Consider the following 22,921-nt stretch of genomic DNA (forward strand, 5'->3'; position numbering starts at 1 on the left):
CACTGCCTTCTTGGCCTGCCTCTTCCTGCATTTGCGCCTCTCCCGGCGACGTTGATTTTTTCGTTGCTTGCTGCTTGAGGCTGGTTCCAATTCCGTGGTCGTAGCGTCTGCAGGCGGTCCTCTGCTAAAAAATTAAGCTCTTCAGCTGGACTTAAAATATTCACCTGTTCTCCCACCATTTGTCCTCTATTCATGCCATCATCAGATTCATATTCGCTCGTGAGTGAGCCTGTTTCAGAACTCATTTCTCCTCTGTCATTACTAGTTGTTGCTGCTTCTGTGTTAGGTGCCACATTTTTGTGCACTGTGCGTCCTGAGATGTTTTTCTTAACATGGTCGTATTTACGCGAGAACGTGAATATCTGGCCCAGCTCGTAGTCAGTCTTATCTCTCGCATATTTAAATGCCTTACGTGTCTTGATTCTGTCCTCGTGTTTTTTCATCCTTTCGCCAATTTCTTGCCTCGTTTTGGTGATATAGTCGGTTTGCTCCAGTTTATTAAGTTGCTCGTTGATGCTTTCGATTTCTTTTAATAAACTTTCCCGATCAATTTTGGCGTATTTAATAAGAATGATGACCATGTTCATTGATGCTGCCAGATTATTCGCAGCCCATTCCTTTAACATATATATATATATATATATATATACACACACACACATACACACAGATGGAAACACGTTACGGAAAAAATAAAAAAACATTTAAAAAAATTACAAATATAAGAGGGTAATTATATAATTGTGAAAAAATGCTAAGTGGATCAAGATAAAAGATATACAAATTTAACTAGATAAATGGAATGGGTTTAAGAATATGCAACAAAATATATTTCAAAATATATAAAACTAAAAAAATTGATATATAGAACATATGAAACATGATAGAAAACTCATGGTATCTGTCTGTTGGGTAAGAGTGGAGCTGAGAGGCCCTGAGCAAGGGGCTGTTCACCTATGTTTTGGGGAGGTACAAAGACCTCACCAATAGTCGAGACAACCTGAGATCTACTTTACTACCTTACCTCAATTCTCTTGTCCTAGAGACATTTGTGGCCCCTTTTCTGGGATATCTACTGGAGGACTCCAGACTCCCACCTGACATTCTAAGATTTTTCCTGCATCACCGATGTTATGTTTTCCTGTTTTTGTACCCCACTAGTAATTGGTGACCGATTATATATAACAAAAAGTTAAATGTGGACTTGACTTTACGATATTCAAATAAGATATATATTTTCCCGTATAGAACAGAGATCCCGTTTGGAACACAGACAGAAATAAATGTTAAAATAAAGAAAGAAAAGTATGAGAAAAAACGAGAATGGTTAGATATACAACATTAAAAACATGACCTGCAATCTACTGATTCCTATAATGCAATGACTTAAACGGTGTAGAGATTCAATTATTTTTTGCAGCAATGTACTAATTTCTGATGTAGGTTCATAAAACCCCATGAGATCAAGAAAAACCCAAAGGAAGTAATCGCTGAATGAGAGGCAGTTCTCGTCCAACTGGAAGTAGTTTGTTCCAGTCTTTAGCACACTATGGAACTTTCTTCCTTGCATTCATCAGAGCAGAGTCCTTCCAGTTTGACCAGATACAGAGGAAACAGCAGCGTGTGGAGCTGCCACAGATGGATCAAGTCAAACTTGTGAGAAATCCTTCTCATGAACTGGAATCCTGTGGAAAAGCCTGTTTATTTACCCTCTAAGGAATTTGTCTTCAAGGTCCCAATGATATCTAAATTCCCATGTAAATAGCTCAAGTTGCGTTTTTCCTGCTTCTTCGATCATTCTTTGCAACAAGGCTTTTCCAGCCATTTAAAACAGATTAAGGAATCCTTTTGTAGACCAGTGCTCCTGCCTGGTCAATGATCAGCTGCCATCGCTTTGCACCTGTTTCCCACATCCAGTGGCTGAGGCGGTTGAGTCACTGACCATGTATTATCCACTAACTCCTACAAGCAATCCAACAATTCATGTTTATTTCCAGACTACTGACAAGGATTCAAAGACAACAGGCGATACATATTCCGGTAGTCCCATAATGGGCAGATTAGTTGGTTCAGGCCCTGGCAGTTGCATCAGTCTGGAAGCCACCATAGGATATAGGTTTCCCGCTGCAGTCACATTATGCGGTCAGAAGGTCCCCATTAAGCATAAAGGCTCACCCAGGTGTCAAATGATATCCATTTAGCACTCAAGAACCATTTACTTTTAAATATTATTGCAGACAAATGGCCTCTTTTTAGAAATAATGCAATGGGAGGTGTCCCCCCCATCGTATGAGGATTTTGTTTATAAACTCTAATTACTTTAACAAATCTTTTCAATTAATTTGGCCATTTTAATTCTTTACCTTCAGGTTGCTGCCTTCAGAGCCCAGAATGAGCTTGGAGGGACAGAGAGGTTTTGGCAACCAGGTTACTGAGGATAGTTGCCCTTTAAAGACTTACTATAAGGTCAACAATTGCTGCTTGGGATCTCCGAGGGCTGTGGTCCTCCATTGTGACACTTTAAAGGTCAAAGTCAGTTTAAGGTTTTTTTAAACTTTGAGGACCGGGATTGTCTCTTATATTTATCTTGCAAAACCTCAGCCAGAAATCAATGAGGTAGGCTCTTACATAAAAGGAACATTTTCTAGCAAGTGCATCCAAATGTCTTTATCCTGCATCAAAACACAACTTACCTGCCAAAAGGCATCAGGATATAGTTCTTCCTCTGAAGCTTTGTCAGAAGAAACATGGCAATAACAATTATTGCACCTGCTGGATCTCCACAGAGAGGAATTGGCCAGTCATGATAGGTCCACTTCATTCTAGTTACCCCACACATTTTTTTATTTTTTTACCTTCGGTGTGTCTGGTCTTGGAAATAGGGCATTCAGATGATCAGATCTACAACTGCTCCAACACATTTTTTGGGGATATTGCTTAACTAGCAGACATTCAGAGGTGGCTTTAAAAGGAACTGCAGCATTGGGGTGAAAAGTACTAAGGGTAGCATTGCCAGAGATATGTAAAGTTAGTAGGCAAATGGCACTGACCATATATTCGAACATCACAGGACGCAGGGTTTGGAAACTAGTGGACTGAGTTTCCAGATAGGCAGCTTGTTGAACTGTTCTCAAACTATCGTTCTGCTGAAATACAATAAGTCATTACGGACTGCTGCAGGACGTACGGGCTCAATGGACTAACAGTTGTTGATCCACTTTAATATACCTTATTGTGAGGAAAAGAGAAGTAGGGATAATGCCTAATACTGTGATCAGTAAATGCATTATTCCTAGATCCACTTCTCAACTTAACTCCATGCTTACCACCTACCAACCCTACTTGCTATCGCTTTCATTATGTGCAGACTTTTGATAAAAAAGGTTACAGGCAATTCAATACTCTTTGTTGCGCCCAGCAAACTTGGCCAGGGTTATACTGCAGCAATACTTTCCAAAATGTCCTACCTCAGTGGACCAACTTCCTAATCATGACTATGAAAAGCAAAATAAGCACTGGTAGCAGTGTCATTTCATAGACCATGAATGAGTGAGCCTACAAAGTGATGCAGGGGGCAATTTTTTTAATTTACTGAACACATACAGATTTGTGCAATTAAAAAATGTTTAAAAACCAGAGCAGCCATGCACGAATTTGCTGCCAGGTCCTCCCCAATTTATTTATTTTTAACCCAGGGCATTAGGAGGCCAATGGAGGTATGGATAGGTGGGGCCAATGGGAATGGAAGCAACAGGTACTGTGAGTGGCGGCAGGGGAGCAACGGAGGCGCTTGGGCTGGAGGAGGCCAAAAAAAAACTTTCATCATAATAAACTCGTTTGCTAAGATAGCTTGCTCCTTTTCCATGAAGGGCCTTGAAAAAAACAACAAGGGTTTTAAATTTGATCCTTTCTGCCAATCACAGCATATGAGCGCAAGAGCTAGAAAGCACATTCACTCTAAAAGTGTTGAATGAAAAAATAGGTCCCTAAATTTGAGCAGTGGAAGGATACAAGTCATCCAATCAAAAAGATGCTATAGAGGTTATGCTACAGGGGGAAGGACAAACAAAAGATGGATATGGAACTCGATTGAATAAAAAGCTAATAAGAGTGAAAACAAAGGTAACCAATGGTAAGCAATAGGCTGGATCAAAGCCCACTTCAAGTTTTTAGTATAGTACGTTTTTGCCTACGAGACAGCTAAAAGCGAACTAATACAGTTTTAGCCGTTTAATTGGAGCAGCACATCCAATGATTATAGCGGCTATAGTATCAAAAAACATACAATTATATTCAGCATGGTTTTACTTAATTCAGTGGCCTCCCACCATTAATACACTATGCTTCCAAAGGATGTAATTAGAGTTTCTGAAGAGTCAGTGGTTCCTAACAGTATTCAGTAAAACGGGACCACGCAGGAATAAGTGCGATAAAAAAATAGAGAGTACATGAACATGTTTAGATTCACATTGCTGGCTTCATACACATTTGATGAGCCCACTTAAGTTTTTGTCACAAGTGCATTTTTGCAAGCACAGACAACCGTTACGCATTTCATCACTTAGACTTCTTTAAGGATCACAAAGAATAGTATGAAGCAATGACAATGAATAATTGATGTAAGGAGTTGGTTCAATGATTCGAACTTAGTATATTTGCAACCACAATGGAAGGCTGGATGTGCTAGTACCAGCACAAAGGTATGGTAATCTAAGGTTAGTTTTTTGGTAGTTCCTATTTGCACACATAGGACTTACCCAGACTACTTACCACAGGTTTGCAAATCCATCGTAGTTCTCCTCACCTAAGCCAGACGAACGCTCTACTTCTCAAAATATGCTACTGCTATCCATTATAGGGAGCTCTTTCGCCATTTTTCTATAGCTACTTTTTTGGCTGGTGAGAGACACATCCAGCCTGCCATTGTGGTTAGACAGCTAGTGGCCGTCTGGTAGTTGGGACTAAACAAGGACAGAGTAAGGAAGCCATTATACTTTAAAATGAAGATGTGGTGTTATTGCTATGACTACATTCAGAAATTAATAGATACATGTAGAACACATTTTCCAAAAGTTTTGCATAGTTGAAAAGAATGGTTTATCTCAAAACAGAAAAAGTGGCATTCGCTTGCTAAAAAAAATAAAAAATAATAAAAAAGATAGGTGTTTACAATCTTTAAGACTTTCCCCCACAATGCATTCTTGGTAAAAATAAACAAATAACTAATGTTGGATAATAACACTGCATTAAAGGAAAATACAAGCATTGACAAAGCCAATATGTATGTTTGGTTATTAGTTTTAGGGAGGATGTGTAGCGTCAGGGCGTCTGACTCCTGAACACGGGGACTCACGGTTCAATCCCTGGCGCCGGCGGCAGGTTAGCCCAGCACCATGTGACTCTGGGCAATAGCTCGCTTAATCTTCCCGACGGTCCCCGGCGCCCTGACACCCTCGGGTACTTGTTCGTGCTTTACAAATACTGGATTTCATTTTTTTTGTGGCCTTATTACCGGAGGTAAACCCATCAGGCTCTTTATATGTGCCACTAATATTAAATTGACTATCTGAGCAAGGCTCTGCACCTTAAGTCCTCTTTCTATTTTGGGAAATTTTAACAGAATGTCACCTTGCTGGATGTCTAACCCCCTCCCAATGTGCTGTGTTTAAACAACGGTCTCCGCAAATTTCAGTCTGGACTGTTCCCATGAGCACAGGGTCCAGACTGATTTGTATATAGCTGGGTCTGAACTGAGGTGGCGAAGTGGGCTAAAGAATGATGATGTATTCAACCCAGATCTGTGACTGGGGTAGGTGTCTGAAAAGTTTCAGCGCTCCGTCCATCATCTTCTTGTGTTTGCTCTGCAAATTGATTACCACAATTGGCAGTTGAGACAACTAAGATGATTCTTCCAGAACAATGACCAGCTAAGGCAAATTTCCAAGCACGTGAATGACTCTGCTACTACAGGCCACATTTTATGCAAGTTCTTGTGTACTACATATAACAAAATAACACGGAGGCCATAGAAATGGAGCACAGACTCCCAATGAATCTTTAAGATTGCCTATGTGAGATTACATTTTTATTTTGTGGAGGAAAAGCTCTAAATCCAACAACTTATGTTATCATGGCAGTACAATATAACAAATTGGGATGCTGCCCCAAGCGATTGGCAGTGGCTTAGATTAATACAAGCATTCCATCCATCGCTTTGTTTTTGGTGCCTTGTGAAAGTGCAGCTGCAGTGACTCACAGTGAAGTCTGCCAATGGATGCAGTCGGATGACCCACTGTCCCATGATACATGGTGGAGAGGGCAGATGAAAATATGTGAACAACACAATAACAAACTAATGGATTAAGTCTGGCCCCTCTAAATTCATTGTGTTAATTTTAGTAAAATCTAAAGGTCTTGGCCAACACTAAACCTAAAAAGCCAATCAGTCTGCCATTGGTTGCTAGCATTTCTAATTCCTTTCTTTCATGTTTTTGTAAATATTTATTACAAGTAGAGTTGAAAAGAGAGATAGAGGGGTGTGCAAAACACAGAGAGGGTTGACTAGATAGTGGGACATAAATAGTGTGGTATAGCTAGTCAGATGATTGGAAAGACGGACAGACAGACAGATAACAGAAGCACATCTTCAATTAGTAATGTAAGAGTTAAACGTCTATTTATGCACAACATTCAAGAGCCCGGACAGCAAATGAGAAAAACATACAAGCAGGATAAAAAGACTTAATTGGTTTACCAGTGTAACTGTACTCCTCAATTAAATACATAGCAGCATGGCATACAGGAATTAAGTTATGCACTTCATTGCGTACATACTAAAATGAGAATTCGTTTATAAAAAACTGTTTCAAATGGACAAAATCTGGTATGCTGTGAAACAGTAGCAATCAGATAAACCAAGGATACTCAAATGAATTTACAACAGCATTAGCAGGAGACAGGACCTGATGAAGCTGGGATGTGTCCTGTGCTCACATCAAAAACATGGAGAGCTGGTAGAAAGCGCCTTACCACCAGGCTCTAAACTCAAGAGTGGTTCTGTCTGAATTATTTCAACAACATTCATACATTTCTGAGAGAGGTCACGCAACGATTCTTACTCCATAATAATTTGCATTAAATAATGACCACCATGAGATAAAATAATTCTGACAGACCCGCATGTGATTGTACCAATTCTCTGCTCAGGATCTGAGGAACACAGGGTTTACCCATTAGCTGTTACACTGAACTCAAAGCCAACACTAAAGTAATAATAAAGTAAACACAAAAACACCAGCACTGAAGGAAACTACATTGTATGGGGGATCGGTTGTTTGTGAAAGAGCAAAATGCAGTCACTCAAAGTAAAGCTAGACAGTGGATGAAGCAGGCTGACCCATTGCCCCATTAGGAATGCTGTACTAGGCGGAAGATAAATGTGAATGGTACAATCACAAACCAATAGGTGAAGAAAGGTGGCTACAAGCCTTTCGAAGAAAAATATATTATACATATAATTTTAGTAAAATCAAAAAGGTATTGGCTAATGCCAGACCTAAAAAAAGATATCAGCAATTAAAATGTCACTATGTCAACAAAATAAACACTTCAAAGAACACCCTGAGCTTTCCATGACAGAAAACACGCCATGTCACATGTGCAGTGTTGCACAAAGTACAGTTGTTGCCCCATCACCAGAACCTATTGAGAACACAAACAGGACATTATCACCATCCATTAAATGCTTGGAACTTGAGGGACAGGCCCATTCAAGCAATGGCAATGCACGAAAAACTTGTGAAAGTGGATAGCTAAAAGCATATAACGCAAAGTCTATTATTTCTCTGTATACTTTTATTGTACTTTTTTTAAAAGAATTGAAGACATGAGATATACAAACATCTTATCGCTATTAGTACCCAGACCTAAAAATACATCCATAATGCAAACAAATTGCGTTTAGCTAGAGGGTATAAAATAGATGCTTTCAAAACATTATTTTGTTTTTGATCCGACACTAAACTATGTTTACAGTAAGGCTGTAACTCTCCAATGTAATTATCCATGAAAACTACTCAACGCAAAACAAAACATTTGGCTGCAAATAGTGGTAATTGTAACATTTTTCAAAAGCCTAACACATCAGCAAACCAATTATGAAATGAACTGGATCTTTACTATTTACTGTTTCCAAATATAACAGCGAAACTGTCAAGGGCTTTTGTAAGCTGTATTACCTTCAGACAGGTGAGAAGAAAAACACATAACCTGCTGTAACTTGTAAACTGCCACAAGTGAAATGAAGGCGCTTTTATGACGAGACTGAACAAAACCATAATCCAGCAAATGGGTTTACCTTGAATAAGGGTTTTGTAAATGTTTTAAGTGGTGCCCAATATCATACGTAATGGTAGTCATAAAACGTCACCAGGCAATTTACATTAAAGCCTCTCTCTTTATCACTTCCAACACAAATATTATTCATTTTACATACTGTTGTGTTGTGTCCTACTTTAGTGTTGTGTTGTCTTGTGGATTGGATGTACCTTTAAAGGTGAGTGTGTGCGTGCATGGAATGTCACTAGGTGAGGGACATTCGGGTTCTGGGCAGTTGCAGTTAGTCTGGGATATGAGGTGGAGGTGTATCCTGGCGCTCACCTGTTTTCGTATATTTGTCTTGAATAAAGAACTTGTGAATTACAACAAGGCGCTCCGAGCATCACTACAATTGGCGACGATCGGGATTTGAAGCGGCAGCGTGCAAAGAACTTGAAAAAAAAAAAACTGAGGAAGTGGATATTTTTTTTTTTTGGATCTTATTCGAGAGTTACGCTATTTTGATCGGATTGCCTGAACGGCGGACGAAGAAGAAGAAAAGAAAGTGTTTTGGTACATACGTGTCCGTCCAGGACGGTCTCGGACGGTTGGAAGGTCCACGCTGGTAGCGGGATACAAATTGCAGCGGAGATTCCAGAACTGTACGCGCGAGGAGCTCCTGACGTACGAGGTGCGTCTGGACACGTCAGGAGCATGCGCAGTGCTGAGGAATACTGCAACGTAATCGCGCTAGGTCACGTTGCGTGACCCTGCGTGGCGGCCATTTTTGGTTCAATTTCAGCGTTGGTAACCAAGCAACACCTAGATACGGCGCTGAGGAGGAGTTCGGAAAATAAAGTGAAGCACAAGTGGTTCGGAGCAGCGGAGAGTAGCGAGAACAGGTGAGACTGCCGGGGGAATACCCAAAGCGAGGAAAATTAAGCCAGAAGTTGCATTTTTGTTATTAAAGTTGGAATATGAGTGAAGGGGATAACGAAGGAAATCCCACAAGTGTGGAGATGGCACATCAGAATTATTCTATCAGTAACCCACACACCTTTTGGGCAACAGGAGCGGAGCCAAGTATCAAATGGTTAGAATGGAAAGAGTACTTTATAAATTACATCTCGGCTGTTGATGAAGCGGGGAAAATGAAACCAGAACAGAAAAAGAGAATACTTTTACATTCCTTAGGACCTATGGGGCTGAAAACTTATTCAAGAATGTCCAAAGTGTTAGATGCAAATTTAAATACTTTTGAGAATGCGATAAAGGATATGGACAAATATTTTGCCCCGAAGGTTTGCATAGGTGTAATTAGGCACAGATTCTTTCAAAGGAAGCAAGCTAAAAATGAGACTGTGGATGATTGGTTAGATGACTTAAAGAAATTGGCGATAGATTGCAAGTTTGGTGATCTACACGATGACTTAATTAGAGAGATCATTTGGTCATGCACAATAACAATTCGCCTCTACAAGACCGTTTATGGGTTAATGGTGATGCACCACTGGAGGACGTGCTGGCCATAATGAGGAAGTCAGAAATGTCTGGGAGATGTGCGACGGTGGTTAAGGCAGCAGAGAAGGATCCGGAAAAGGCGACAGAGGGAGTATTTAAAATACAAAGTAAAGCAAAACCCAATTTTCAACGTATGCAAGGGAGATGGACAAACCAACCCACGAGGAACCAAGGGAGAGATTTTAAGACTGAGAAGAGAAGATGCTATCGTTGCGACAGCAAAGAACATTTAGCCTTTAGCAAAATGTGCCCTGCTTTGAAGAAAAAGTGTGGTATTTGTGGGTTGTTAGGGCATTTTAGCAAAATGTGTCGTAGGCGCAGCAACGTAAAGTACATATGGGACGATGATGAGGAGGATGGTGATTGTGAGGAATAATGTGTGAAGAGTGTGAGGGGAAACTTCATGTTGAACATAGAGGATAATTCTATGGATGGGAAACCTATTTGTGAGTTATCTTTAGGTGGAGTTAAGGTAATGGTGTATGCGGATTCAGGATCACCGTACACAATTATAAATGAAGAAATTTGGAAAGAAAAATTCGTAGGGAAGATCGGAAACCATTTAAACAAATCAGATGTGAATCCCGTGAGTTATACAGGAGAAAAAATTGACATGTTAGGATTCAGATGGTTGACATTCCTATTTAAAGGGAGATCCACAAGAGGAAAATTGTATATAACTAAGAGGGGACCCAGTTTTGGGATGGTTCGATCAAAAGGATCTGCATATAATTCTAGACCCTAATAGTGTGGAAAAAGTGCTGATAATGGATGAGTGCAGTAAAATGGGTGAAATGTTGAGAAAGGATGCACAACCTAAAGTTCACAAAGCAAGACCCATTCCGATATTAATTAGGGATGAGGTGAAAAGTGAAATACAGAGGTTGTTGAGTAAGGGGGTTATTGAAGAGGTGGAGACATCGGAATGGATTTCTCCGGTTGTAGTTGCCCGCAAGTCCAACGGAAAAATCCGGTTATGCATAGACTTGCGCCATTTAAACAATAACATTGTGATTGAAAAGTTCCCTTTACCTAAAATCAATGAGATGGTTTCATCTTTGAGAGGGGCTACGTGGTTTTCTACCATCGACCTATCCGCGGCCTACCATCAGGTTGTATTGGAAGCAGATTCAAGGAGCCTCACAGCTTTTATTAACCCATTTGGGTGCTATCAATTCACACGAATGCCTTTTGGGCTTGCATCCGCTGCAGCGGTTTTTCAGAGACTAATGCACAGATTGTTTGGTGATGTGGATGGTGTGCGTTTTTTCCAAGATGACATTTTGGTAGCGGAAAAAGGTAAAGTGGAACATGATAACAAATTGATTCAGGTTTTAGAAACATTACAGTCAGTGGGACTAACAGTTGAAGTGACTAAATGTAAGTTCGGGCAGAGGAGTGTCTCGTATCTGGGGCACATTATAAGTGAGGAAGGGGTAGGGCCAAAACCAGCATTGGTCGAAGACATTATCAAGTCATCAGCTCCTGTGTCTAAGGAAGAGATAAGGTCATTTTTGGGTATGGCAGAGTATTGTGCAAAGTTCATAAAGAACTTTGCATCGAAAGTTTATAATATTCGATCGCTTTTAAAGAAAAATGCCAAATTTGATTGGAATAAGGAGTGTGAAAGAGAATTTATGGAAGTCAAGGTGGACCTTCAAGCAGTCAATGCTCCTGCAAGTTTTGATCCAAATTTAGAGTGTTTGTTGACCACGGATGCTAGTGACAAGGGGCTTGGTGCTGTGTTGTCACAAAAAGGGAAAGATGGAAAAGAGGAAATTATCTTATTTGCTTCTAGAGCATTGTCACCAGTGGAAAGTAAATATCCGATTATAGAGCGAGAGGCATTGGCGTGTGCATGGGCACTTGAACATTTTCGTGCTTTTGTGTGGGGGAAACCTGTGGTGATTCGTACGGATCACCGACCTTTGGTTCGTATTTTATCTAGTGAGGGTACAGCAGTTGCTTCGGCTAGATTGGCCAGAATTTCAATGAGGATGAAGGAGTTCATTTATAAGATGGTTCATGTTCCGGGCAAGGAAAACGTAGTGGCGGATTGCCTATCAAGATTGCCCACTCCGTTGGAGGAGTGTGTGGATGATCCGTGGGGGAATTGTAGTGTAGCCTTGGTACATGATTCTGGTGCATCTGCTATCAGTAAAGGTGAATGGCTGGAGGAACAGTCTAAGGATGAGGTGTTGAAGAGAGTTTTGGAGTACGTTTGTAATGGGTGGCCGAGGAAGGCAGGTATCATGGGAGGTTTGCAATCTTATTGGGAGGTACGGATGGAATTGGTTCTAGACAGGGATTTATTGTTAAGAGGTGATAGAATAATTCCTCCAAAAACGTTGCGTGGAAGGATTTTACAATTGTGCCATGAGGGGCATTTTGGAATTGTCAGAACGAAGTTGATTGTGAAAGGGATGTTCTGGTGGCCTGGAATTGACAAGGAGATTGAAGGTTTTGTGAAGAGTTGTTCGGTTTGTTGCTCGGCGGACAAATATCTTTAAACTTTAAGACCTACAATGAGTGAAGGTTTGATTCCTGGTTTGCCATGGGATACTATTGCGGTGGACATTTTTGGACCGGTGGGTGAATTGAAAGAGTATGGGTTGGTGGCTATAGATTTGTTTACCAAGTGGCCAGTTGTAGAATTTGTGGAGAAGGCAGATACTCAGTCCGTTTTAAGATTTTTAGATAATATCTTTGTGATGGAGGGTTTACGGGGTTGCATTCTTACGGACAATGGAGTGCAATTTCTTTCAAATATGGCTAAGGAGTATTTTAAAAGGTGTGGGAGTAAACACAAAACCACTGCGCTGTACAATCCAGGTGGGAATGGTACGGTGGAACGTTTTAATAGGGTGATTAAAGGAGTCATACAGGCATCAATGAACAAAAATCTGGATTGGAGGATACAAGTACAAAAAGCTGTGTGGTCATACAGAATTACTTCTCAAGTTCAAGCTGGTTTGTCTCCTTTTGTCATGATGAGGGGTAGAACGCCAAGGAATAAGTACAACCCAAATTGGTTAGTACAAAGTGAAGTGCATAATTGGTCTCCTAGCGATGTACGAGGAAGATTGGAAGAAGTACATTCAAGGGCAAAAGTGTATTATGACAGGGTCCATGGTGCTAAGGAGGCGAATATTGAGGTTGGTGATTGGGTACGGGTCAAGAAACCTTTCAAAGTTGTTAAAGGAGAGAGCAAATGAGACACCCAAGCAAGTAATGGAAGTTTTGAGGAATTCTGTTAGATTAAATGATGGGAAGGTGTGGAATTTGAAAGACATAGCTGTGATTGGTAGTCAAGATGGAGGTAATCATGTGAAGGATCAAAGGGAAGATTTTGACTGGGTGGAGGATTATTTTGAGAATTGTAATCTACAGTCGCAGATAGCTGTGGAAGGTGTGCGGGACTGTGAGGTGGTTCAGGAGGATGAGTTACATCATGGGGGTGTCAAGGATACTTCTTCTGTTACAGAGGGGGAAGGGTCTATGTTGCGTCAGCCAGCCACGGTACCTCCACAGGGAAGTGTCACGATACCGCCACAGGGGAATGTCATTTTAGGTGATGGTTGCATGGGGCTAGGCAAAAGAAAAAGGATTTTGCCTAGTTGGCTCAAGGAGTATATTGTGTAGTACGGTTGTTTTGTGTTTCCATTATGTATGTGGGGAAAAGCTGTTGTTTGTTTTTGTTTGTTTTGCATTTTGTTTTAGTTGGTTGTCTGTTTTTTTGTTATTAAGGGGGGGGATGTGTTGTCACAAAAAGGGAAAGATGGAAAAGAGGAAATTATCTTATTTGCTTCTAGAGCATTGTCACCAGTGTCACCACAACTTGTAAACTGCCACAAGTGAAATGAAGGCGCTTTTATGACGAGACTGAACAAAACCATAATCCAGCAAATGGGTTTACCTTGAATAAGGGTTTTGTAAATGTTTTAAGTGGTGCCCAATATCATGCGTAATGGTAGTCATAAAACGTCACCAGGCAATTTACATTAAAGCCTCTCTCTTTATCACTTCCAACACAAATATTATTCATTTTACATACTGTTGCCTCCCTCTTCATATGTCCTTCTCCTTTTTTAGAAGATAAGCGATGAGTCAAAATATGGCACACATTGCAAGACATTATATACTTTACTATAGCTTGTAATGTGCGTATATACATGTGGAAAGTGATTGCCATGAAGACATTCATAGCTGAAAGGATAAAGTAGATGAAAAGGGGATTATGATTTACAGAATGCTCGATTTTTAAAGTAATCCTAAAATGTAGAAAGGAGATGGAGCACAAGTTAGTGGGATATTCTTTCCAGTGAGCAGTTCCACACAACTTAAAATTGCAACGGGTCATAGGAAAGTACTGGGACAAGATTTTGTCTACTTAGTTGGGGGATAGGGCTTTCAGATGTTTTGTTGGATAGGAATCATTTTTGAGTCAATTTTATATCAAAATAGATTCTTGACTATCATGTTGTTGGTTTTCCAGCTTATGTGGATCTCCACAGAGTTCCATAATCATAAATAAAAATAAATTTGATAGGGTTTTCATAGTTTTACAGACCAGTGTAATAGTTTACATACGCCCTGTTTTGGGCTGATTACAATTCAGCACATTGTCAATAATTTCGGCTAGAGGAGGTATGTCTAGGTAGGTTATAAAGAGTCGAATTAGTGACATGAATTAATTACCTTATCCAATGGGGAAAAAGATTATAAGTATAGAGCTACCAATAAACTATGGCAACAGTCCAGCTTGCTAAGGACTAGAGAAAAGATAGAGTTTGGGAGCATGAAAAGGATGTTAGGGCTGATTTGTGGAGGTCTGGTAGTTGGCATCTAGCATAAGTAGTTCTTAATGAAGAATTCACGCGCAGATTAGGTTTGAAAATTACACACAGTTTATAGCTGGGGTGCGTGTCATCAAGAAATTAAGCACAGCTAATATTAATTGGGCTACAGAGAGAATACACGATAACCTTCTGTTATAATCTCCACTTTTTAACACCTTCCAAAAACGATGACTTCAATAAAAAAAAAACCTCGACTCCTCACATATGCCAATTATTAATCACTCAGCGATCAGTACTTGAAAACACCTACGATAAACACCAACCAGAATATTAGAATGTACGATAAACCAATGTAAATAAAACAAGAGTAACAGAGCCAACTGTTGGTTTGTGTAGATGTGTGAGCTGGAGCAATGCGGATCATGGTTTAGGGTGACTTAGTGCAGACACATTTCAACTGAGCGCAAATAGACAACAAACAAACAATCCCAAGCTCGACGAGAAGAGTTCAATTCAGTGGCAGGGTAAGCCAGGGAGCCAGACTGTCAATGAATCGCAGGCACAGAACAAAGCAAGCAGAATATAAAGAGGTCAGGCTGCAGCGCTAGAGGGTACTGGCTCGGTGACATAACAGCGGCACTGTGCATGGCCCATCTGTTGGGATTTCAGAAGCTGAGGAGGCGCGGCTGCCAGTCACTGTCAAGAACCGAGCTCAGCTGGTCCGAACCTGACGTCACTGTCCATTCTGTGACGTCTCACGCCCCTACTCTCAGAGTGCGAGCTCTACCGCTCGTTCTTACGTCATGGTCACTCATAAACGTGTCACACCCCCGCTCTCGCTGAATGCCCATTCATTGCCTGTGGACTGAAATGTTTTTGCACTGACTACTAACGGTCTGGCGTCTCACACCATGCCATCCCCTAGCTGGCGGAGTCCGTGTTTGGTAGGTCACCAGTGGCGTTAGATGACCTTTTTTCGCCGCGTGCAGACGTTTCTGGCGTCACCTTCCACCTGGTGACGTATCCGACTTGCTTGTCAACAAATAACCCTGCAGCCTCATCTGCCAGTAAGTAGCGTAGGGCTCAAGGGGCATCTTTACGGCGAGTCAGCCAGGGGGGCAGAACCGTCACGCACACATACGGTATCCACGTTGGCAAAGAAGAACAAGGGGTTAAAAACGGCTCTAGGGGATGCAAAGGACAGGTGGTCGGGAGCAGGCTGCTTGCACCTGCCGCCCCGACTGCCGCCCCTAACTGCCTGTGGCAGGGCACCAGCTGCCGTGAAAAGGACTGGTGGAGGGGAGGTGTTGCACTTCTAACAACGCACTGCCCCAACCCCTTTCCCACGTCCCTTGGCGAGCCGGTACCTCATCCGCCCTCTGCCGGTCTCCATGGCGTGAACCCTACACAGCCCTCGCTTACCTCAGAGCCACCCGCACAGTGCTCTCGTCCTGCCCGCCGCTCGTCATGACTGCAGCCGAAGCCCGGGCCGGGGATCCGGGAGCTGTGTGCCTGGTGTCTCTGCGAGCCAATCCGCGGCGTGGCGCTGGAGGAGCTGCTGCTGCCCGTAGAAGTGTTTCCCCTTAACCCTGCCGCGCAGGCCCAACCATCCTAATTCACTTTCAAACTCCGGGCCGGGGGTTGGCCACGGTGCTGGTGCTGGAGGGGCGGGGTGGAGCAGCTTGGCTGGGCCTCGGCCTCCCGTCCTCCGCCCTCTGTGCCTAGCTCAGGTTCGCCGTCCGCACTGCGTCACCGGCAAGGCCCCTCCCCGCCGGGCCGAGGCAGCGGCTGCTGGTGGCGCAGGTGACGGTCGCAGCGTCCGGGGCCTGGGGGCGACCAGAGCTCCTTGGCTCCCTGTTACGGCGGTACGCAGTGTTTGTCTTCGGTGTTGGTTTTTTTAAATCACGCTGTTCACCTTGACAACGGAACTTTGAGGCGACATTTAGGGACACGCAGGCGCGTCTCTCGACATTTTTATTTCCCTACCTCTGAGCTGACCAGTGTTTCGTAGACCCAAGTCTAAAATGTTACGTTAACTCGTCACATCTATATCATTTCTTCACACCGCATATGTTTTTAACTAACGTTATTATGCATCCTTTCTTAATTAAAAAAAAATATCGTGCAAAGACGATTTTCGGAACACTGGAAATGATGAGTGAGAGCTCACTGGGTTAAAGTATGAACTTTGATCCTCTGACCAAGTCGGAATACAAATACTACTACAGGCACCCTTTTGACCAGTGACGTGGGGTCCGATCTGTAGTTATGAATTATAAACTGTTGCACTTCAACTTGGAGATTACTATACGATTCGATAAAATACAAGGTTAATCACCAAAACATAACTTTTTAAAAAATAGTAATATGACGTTTCTTGTTTTTTAAATGCATGCTCTCTGCCGAGAAGTGGGGCACCTTCTTCCTAAATACTAGGATTGGCAAATAAAGTCTATCGGCATGGCGGCGTGGTAGTCCTTTTATGCAAGGTTAAAGCTTCTTGTACTGAGATGCTGGCATTTATATGCCTCGTGTAACAATGTTTGATCTCATTAGGTACCGAGTGGGTATGCTGAGCAACACCAATCACATGCAAACGTGCTACCAATCTGGTGCAGGCTGATATGCCCAGCTACAGTCTCAATGCCGATATATAGCCTATTCTCCCAGGCTGCATCTCATAACGTTTTCAATTATCGTATACTAGGTACAGAATTGGATTCCGAGGTATTGCCATCGTTCATCTACTCCAACGTCATATAGTCTAGTACATAATGCTACCCTATGGATTGTATGACTAGTTACATCCCTCCTATGCCCTGTACAGTCTGACATGCCCAGTCATTGTGTGTATAGCTCATATGGTTGGTACAGCCTTGTACACAAGTGTATATATAATTCTTTATTGTTCAATCAATTAATTAAAATCATAACAATATGCTTCATGTTTCCATGTGTAGAGTAGAAAAGAAGAGAAAAGGAAAGGAAAAAATAAGAGCTTTTGAATTCATAGCTGACGTGCATACTCCGGCTAGAGTAACTGGATTCATTAAAATCAATAAAATCCTAAAAGTAATAGTCCAGGCTGGAACAAAAGTGCTAGTGCATGAGGATCACAGCTTCGTATGGGGACCTAGTATACTAGTCCTTTAGGTGGGCCCTTTAACCCAATGGATTAATGTTCGTTTACAGTGCAAAATTAAAACCTTTTTGTTAACTGTGCTAAAATTGATTATGAATAAAAACATTTAATACAGCATTAACAGCAGCAGTCGTCAATACTGGGATTAGACCGAGGGGAACCACCGACACATCCGGTAATACACACGATCCTGTTTATGGGAGCGGGTAGACAACTAATTACCTGGCTTTATAAGGCTATCCGGGAACTGATTCTTAAGCGTCTGCACTCGTTAAGACAGACATGGGAAGACAAAGTGGGGAGGGCATTCAATGATAAGGAATGGGGGAAAAGCTCTGAAATATCCCAAAAAGCTGTTCAGAAACACACGATTCAAAAATATGCAATTTAACATTCTCCTCAGATCATATCTCACGCTAAAACGCCTCCATCGTTTCTATCCAGACTCACACTTTGCATGTCTCCGTTGTCAGGCCCCTGACGTAGGATTCAAACATATGTTCTGGGATTGCATGTGTCCTCAAGGTATTCAGCAGGGGAAAGTCCGATAAAGTACAGAGCAGTTTCGCATCCCTAGCTATTCTCCTGGCGAAGCAAGGGTTAGCCATGTATTGGCGGGCCCAAAGGGACCCGAAGAAGAGGCCAGGGTGGGTGCGGTGAAAAATGGGGTGCAGCAGAAGAAGAGGTACTGAGAGACGAGGAAGTGAGGGGAATACGCAAACGCCACATATCTATGGAATGGGCACAGCTGCTACACCAATTCAAGCAAGAAACCGCACATGCGGAATCACCCGAGGCATCCCAGACACCACACCTATCCCCGACTGGAACGCTAGAAGCACGTAATAGGATAAGCCAAATAACCCGAGATGGACACAATGCAGAGGTCATACCCGTTAGTCCCACACACCAAGCCGGGGTCGCCCGTAGTGATCCCCCGCAAACGCGCAACCAATTGTGGAATCACACTATAACCAACCACACACAGCTCTCAGCGACATGCATTCCCGCCGTCCCCTAATAACTCCCCAAAGGTAGCAGTTATTCCTCTCAGCTGGCAGTTCCAAAGCCGGTGATATTTAAAAGGGAACGCACTCACCCCACACAACATTGCATTGTACCTATAAACAAATATGGGGAGAGACAAATCTCCGTAACCACGGGAAAATTAACCCAGCTATGTTACTGAAAGCTTATTGACAAGGTAAACTGACCTACCCAGAAGGTAGCAACCAGAATGTAACAATGATAAGCATTAATTATATACTGTACAAAAGGCTATTGTAAATTCGAACACCTACAGTTGTTTGCAAATACATGTTGATATTCTGTATCTGAAATATGGCAATTTGTTTTGTGGAATGCTAAAACCCAATAAACAAATTTAAACAAAAAAAAATATAGCATTAACAGGTATTTTCCTCATTTCGGTACAGGGTGCATAAGTTGACTTGTCTGACGTGTTTGTTTACTCTTTTGATCTTGATCGTTTTAGTTTCCTTGTGTGCCTGGAATTTATGTTAGGCAAAATCCGAGGTAGGTCTCTGGTTTTGTTGTGGACACAAGACTGTTATTTTGCTGTGCAAGCCATTTGATCGTTGTCGCTCAAGTTTGATGGCCAGCTAGTTGTTGCTGGTGGCTTTAATGGTATGTGTCAGTGCGGCCCGAATTGAGTCTGTGAATTTCCCTACTCTGGCCACAGTTTGTGCTGTGTTGGCGGAGAAGCACAGGTCTGAGACTTCTCTGCAGTGTCTGAGGCCGTAAGACCTGCAAATTGGGATTACCAAGCGATGTCACTCACATGCCATCTTTGGGCAGCAGCACAGCAGGTGAAGCCAAGATTCACGTTGGTAGCTACATAGATGACAAGTGGTTGAGATGTCACGCCGAGCCTAGGATGGATTGAAGTCCAAGAAAGGCAATGCGAGAAGTCTCATGTATGTGATTCTTTTCCGAGCTTGGACTGTCAAAACGTGCTCAAAGTAAAGCTGAAGTTTTCCCAGGATATAGGAGGCGTCCAGTGCAGAAAGATTGGGTTGGCAGCGTAAACTTTCAAATGATAGTCTCTTAACCTGTGCATTCACTGTCTTTTTCCAGGCTGTGACCGGAAAGTCCTGGTTTTTGCAAATTTTTTACTTCTATTTCAAGTAGACTCGTGGCCCCTGCCAACTGCGCCTGCCATGGGGAGCCAGCCACTTCAAAGATTGTTATGATTTGAGCTTTCAGTGAGGGTGCTGAGGCACGCAAAGTACTGTTGTAATATTTTATTATATCCCTTGAGCATAAGATATCCGGATGCAACTGGGCGAATGAGGAGGAAGAAAGTAGAATTAGACGGATAGAGTCCAAAAAAGATGCTACTTCCTGGATATGCTTCAGTATCCAAAGATATTGAAATAGATGCCTCACTCACTTTATCGTGATATGCTTCTTCATTGGCGCCTATCCACATCCTGGTAGGGTGGGACCACCAGGGCGGACTCAACCAAAGAGATGGGAGTTCTTAAATACATTCTTGCTGTATAAGCAGGGATCCAGATGAAAAATAGAAAGTTTAAAAATACCTCTAGGTATACCCAAAGTATTTCTTTATTTGTAGGGTATCTGGGGTATATGTTAAAAACTTGTACTCAGTTTATTTTAAATTACATTTGTTCACATAATCCTAGTATATTGAAGCCAACCTGTTTCGGCTTACACTGAAAGACTGCCTGGGTCTGGGGCCTTTGTCAGGGCGGTATGTTTTCTATCCCTGCCTTGCTACACATGCGTTCCATGCACATTATGTGAGGCCTAATGCTCTCACCCGAGTTAATCTCCCATCATTGTGGGATACCCTTATTCTGGGTTATTCATGGGTCATGAGTGTCTGGAGTTAGGTGTCGTCCTGTAGTCACACTTGCGTCAAGGATCCAACACCATTCGATGTACCTAGCTCTCACCGCATCTTAGATCGCCGCAGTTGCTGTGTCTGCAATCCAAAACTTTCTTGAGCCATACCTAACAATGCAGGAGGTTGTGGTAAGACGTTTACTGTACCTTCCCATTTAAATTCACTTAACCGAGTATGCTTTTAGAGGAATACCGCAGTACATGCTTCAAATTTGTAATAAATCTATGTAACGGTTGGGGGATCTAAATGTTAAGCATGGGAATGGCTAACTATATAGAGCACCCCACAAACTGAATTGTGGTTGGTCACTTATTTATTGGTGCTCTTATTATATGACACCAATCATTTTATCGTTCTGTTAAGGACGAAAGGTTGACCGATTCGAACCTGTAACTTGTCGCAGCCACTAAACCGTGAACTCATAAATCCTCACATCCTAAAACCTTAGTGTCACACACATATTGTCTGGTGACATGCCACATAAACTAACCATGAACCAGCAGTGCGCGCAATTGTTATGGATATAGGCTTTTGGGTTCTCAATGCCTTATATTGGCAAGACTTGACTGGCCTGTTATTCCAATAGAGTTGTAAGAAAAAAGTAAGCAGTTTAAAGAAGATAATGGCATATTTCCCAAAAAGTGTTAAAGAAATCACTAGATCAAATCGAGGAAAAAGAAATGATTAGGTGAATAAATCAAAAGGAGCTAATTTTTCAAAGTAGAAAATAATGGTTATTTAATGATTAAGTGAAAATGAAGTACATTGCATAGGCACTGTGCTTTCATATTTAATGGTGCACATTATACATATAAACGAGGGCCACAAGTGGAATTTCCTTAAAAACTATTCACATTTGTTGTGGGGATTTTCTTCCCTATGTTAAGGTCCCACAATTCCCAAGGCCAGGATAACCAAATCCCCTGCAACCAGCAGCAAATGGGTTATACTATGAAAAGTAAGCCCTTTCAGGTGGTGTAGGTAGTAAGAGAGAATCTTGGTGAATGGAAGGTATACATGTTGAAGTTAATTCTTTACCTTTGCACAATGACCAATGTAGCACTTGTCACCCCCCCCAGATTCAAATGTTACCCCATATGTTTAATCGTAGTACCTCTCAGTTATTCGAGTGAATATTACCCCCCCCCCCACCTGCCCCAATTGCTCTCTTTGAGTACATCCTGTTACTCTGAGAGGCATACTTTAGGATTCTACAATTTCATAATCTCAAGGCCTGTAATGTAATTCTTTGGCCCAGTATTGTTCACTGTTATCTTTACTTATGCTCCATCTACTAATTCGTTCTTGTTTTGAATATCTTAGTGTCCCATTAGTCATAATCTTTTAATCTTTATTTTCATGAATGGTAATATCATGATATTTCTCATCACTTCATATGTTGTGCTGTAGAGAGAATCTCACCCATGTAGGTTTTATGGTTTGAAGTGATGTTTTTTCCTCTCAAGATTTCCAGTTCTTCCTAGAATGTTTTAAAAGTCTCATTGAAATCTTGTCACAATCTCACTCATTTACTTCCTCCTTGGTGAAGTGATAAAGTGACAATTATCTTGTTCAGCTTCTGCCTGCTTTCATTTTGAGAAGAGTCATGTGTTTCTTCTGCTACTTTGTATAAATAAACAACCCAAAGTCGTCTTGTGGGACTTCAAGCGTGGCTCAAAATAACTGCAGGTTTTCAAACCAGCAACCTGGGTCTTGACATCTTTGCATTCTGGACCCCCACTTAGGCAACATGAGGAATGAACAGAATTCTTCATGTTGCCCTAAGTTATTTTGGTGGTTACAGCACCACACTCAGGTATATTGTAATCTATATACTGTGCCCTTTTTGGTTTCCCATTCTCTAAGAAGTGATCAAGCTCTAGGACAATTTCTTGGCTTGCTACTAAGAGAATGGCACTGTTCCATGTCATACCCATATTAACAGTACAGGGTTGAAATTAAGGTTTACCTACATGCATGTCACAATAACTTATCACTCTTTAATCTGGCCGTGCAGCACCTCTTCCACTTAAATTACATCTCCTCACCCAGGCTGGTAGAATAATTGTCATATCAAATGTGAGGCATATTCCTAATCTTTCCTCACAATGTTTGTTTAGGACCATTCCTCGTCTAGTCTTGTAGATACCACATTGTACCCCCATAGTGCTCAAAATCTATTTTGGGCTACTTGGTTTCATAGTCTAGTATGCCGTCTGATGTCAATAGAAGTGGTCTTCTATCAAAGCA

General features: G+C 41.8%; 1 protein-coding gene across 8 annotated transcripts in view; it reads right to left on the reverse strand.

Moving 5' to 3' along the window:
- KIF21A (kinesin family member 21A) overlaps positions 1-16,517 on the reverse strand; it is a 719,281-nt gene extending 702,764 nt beyond the window's left edge. For all 8 annotated transcript variants that reach the window (XM_085654100.1, XM_085654097.1, XM_085654095.1 and 5 more), the window contains exon 1: positions 16,059-16,517. In XM_085654100.1, the coding sequence (XP_085510226.1) occupies positions 16,059-16,105 (47 nt within the window). In that variant the 5' untranslated portion in view covers positions 16,106-16,517. The remainder of the gene's footprint in view (positions 1-16,058) is intronic.
- Between the last annotated feature and the right edge of the window lie 6,404 nt (positions 16,518-22,921).

The sequence above is a fragment of the Triturus cristatus genome, chromosome 4_1 (genome assembly GCF_964204655.1).
Source record: "Triturus cristatus chromosome 4_1, aTriCri1.1, whole genome shotgun sequence".
Taxonomy (NCBI): Eukaryota; Metazoa; Chordata; class Amphibia; order Caudata; family Salamandridae; genus Triturus; species Triturus cristatus.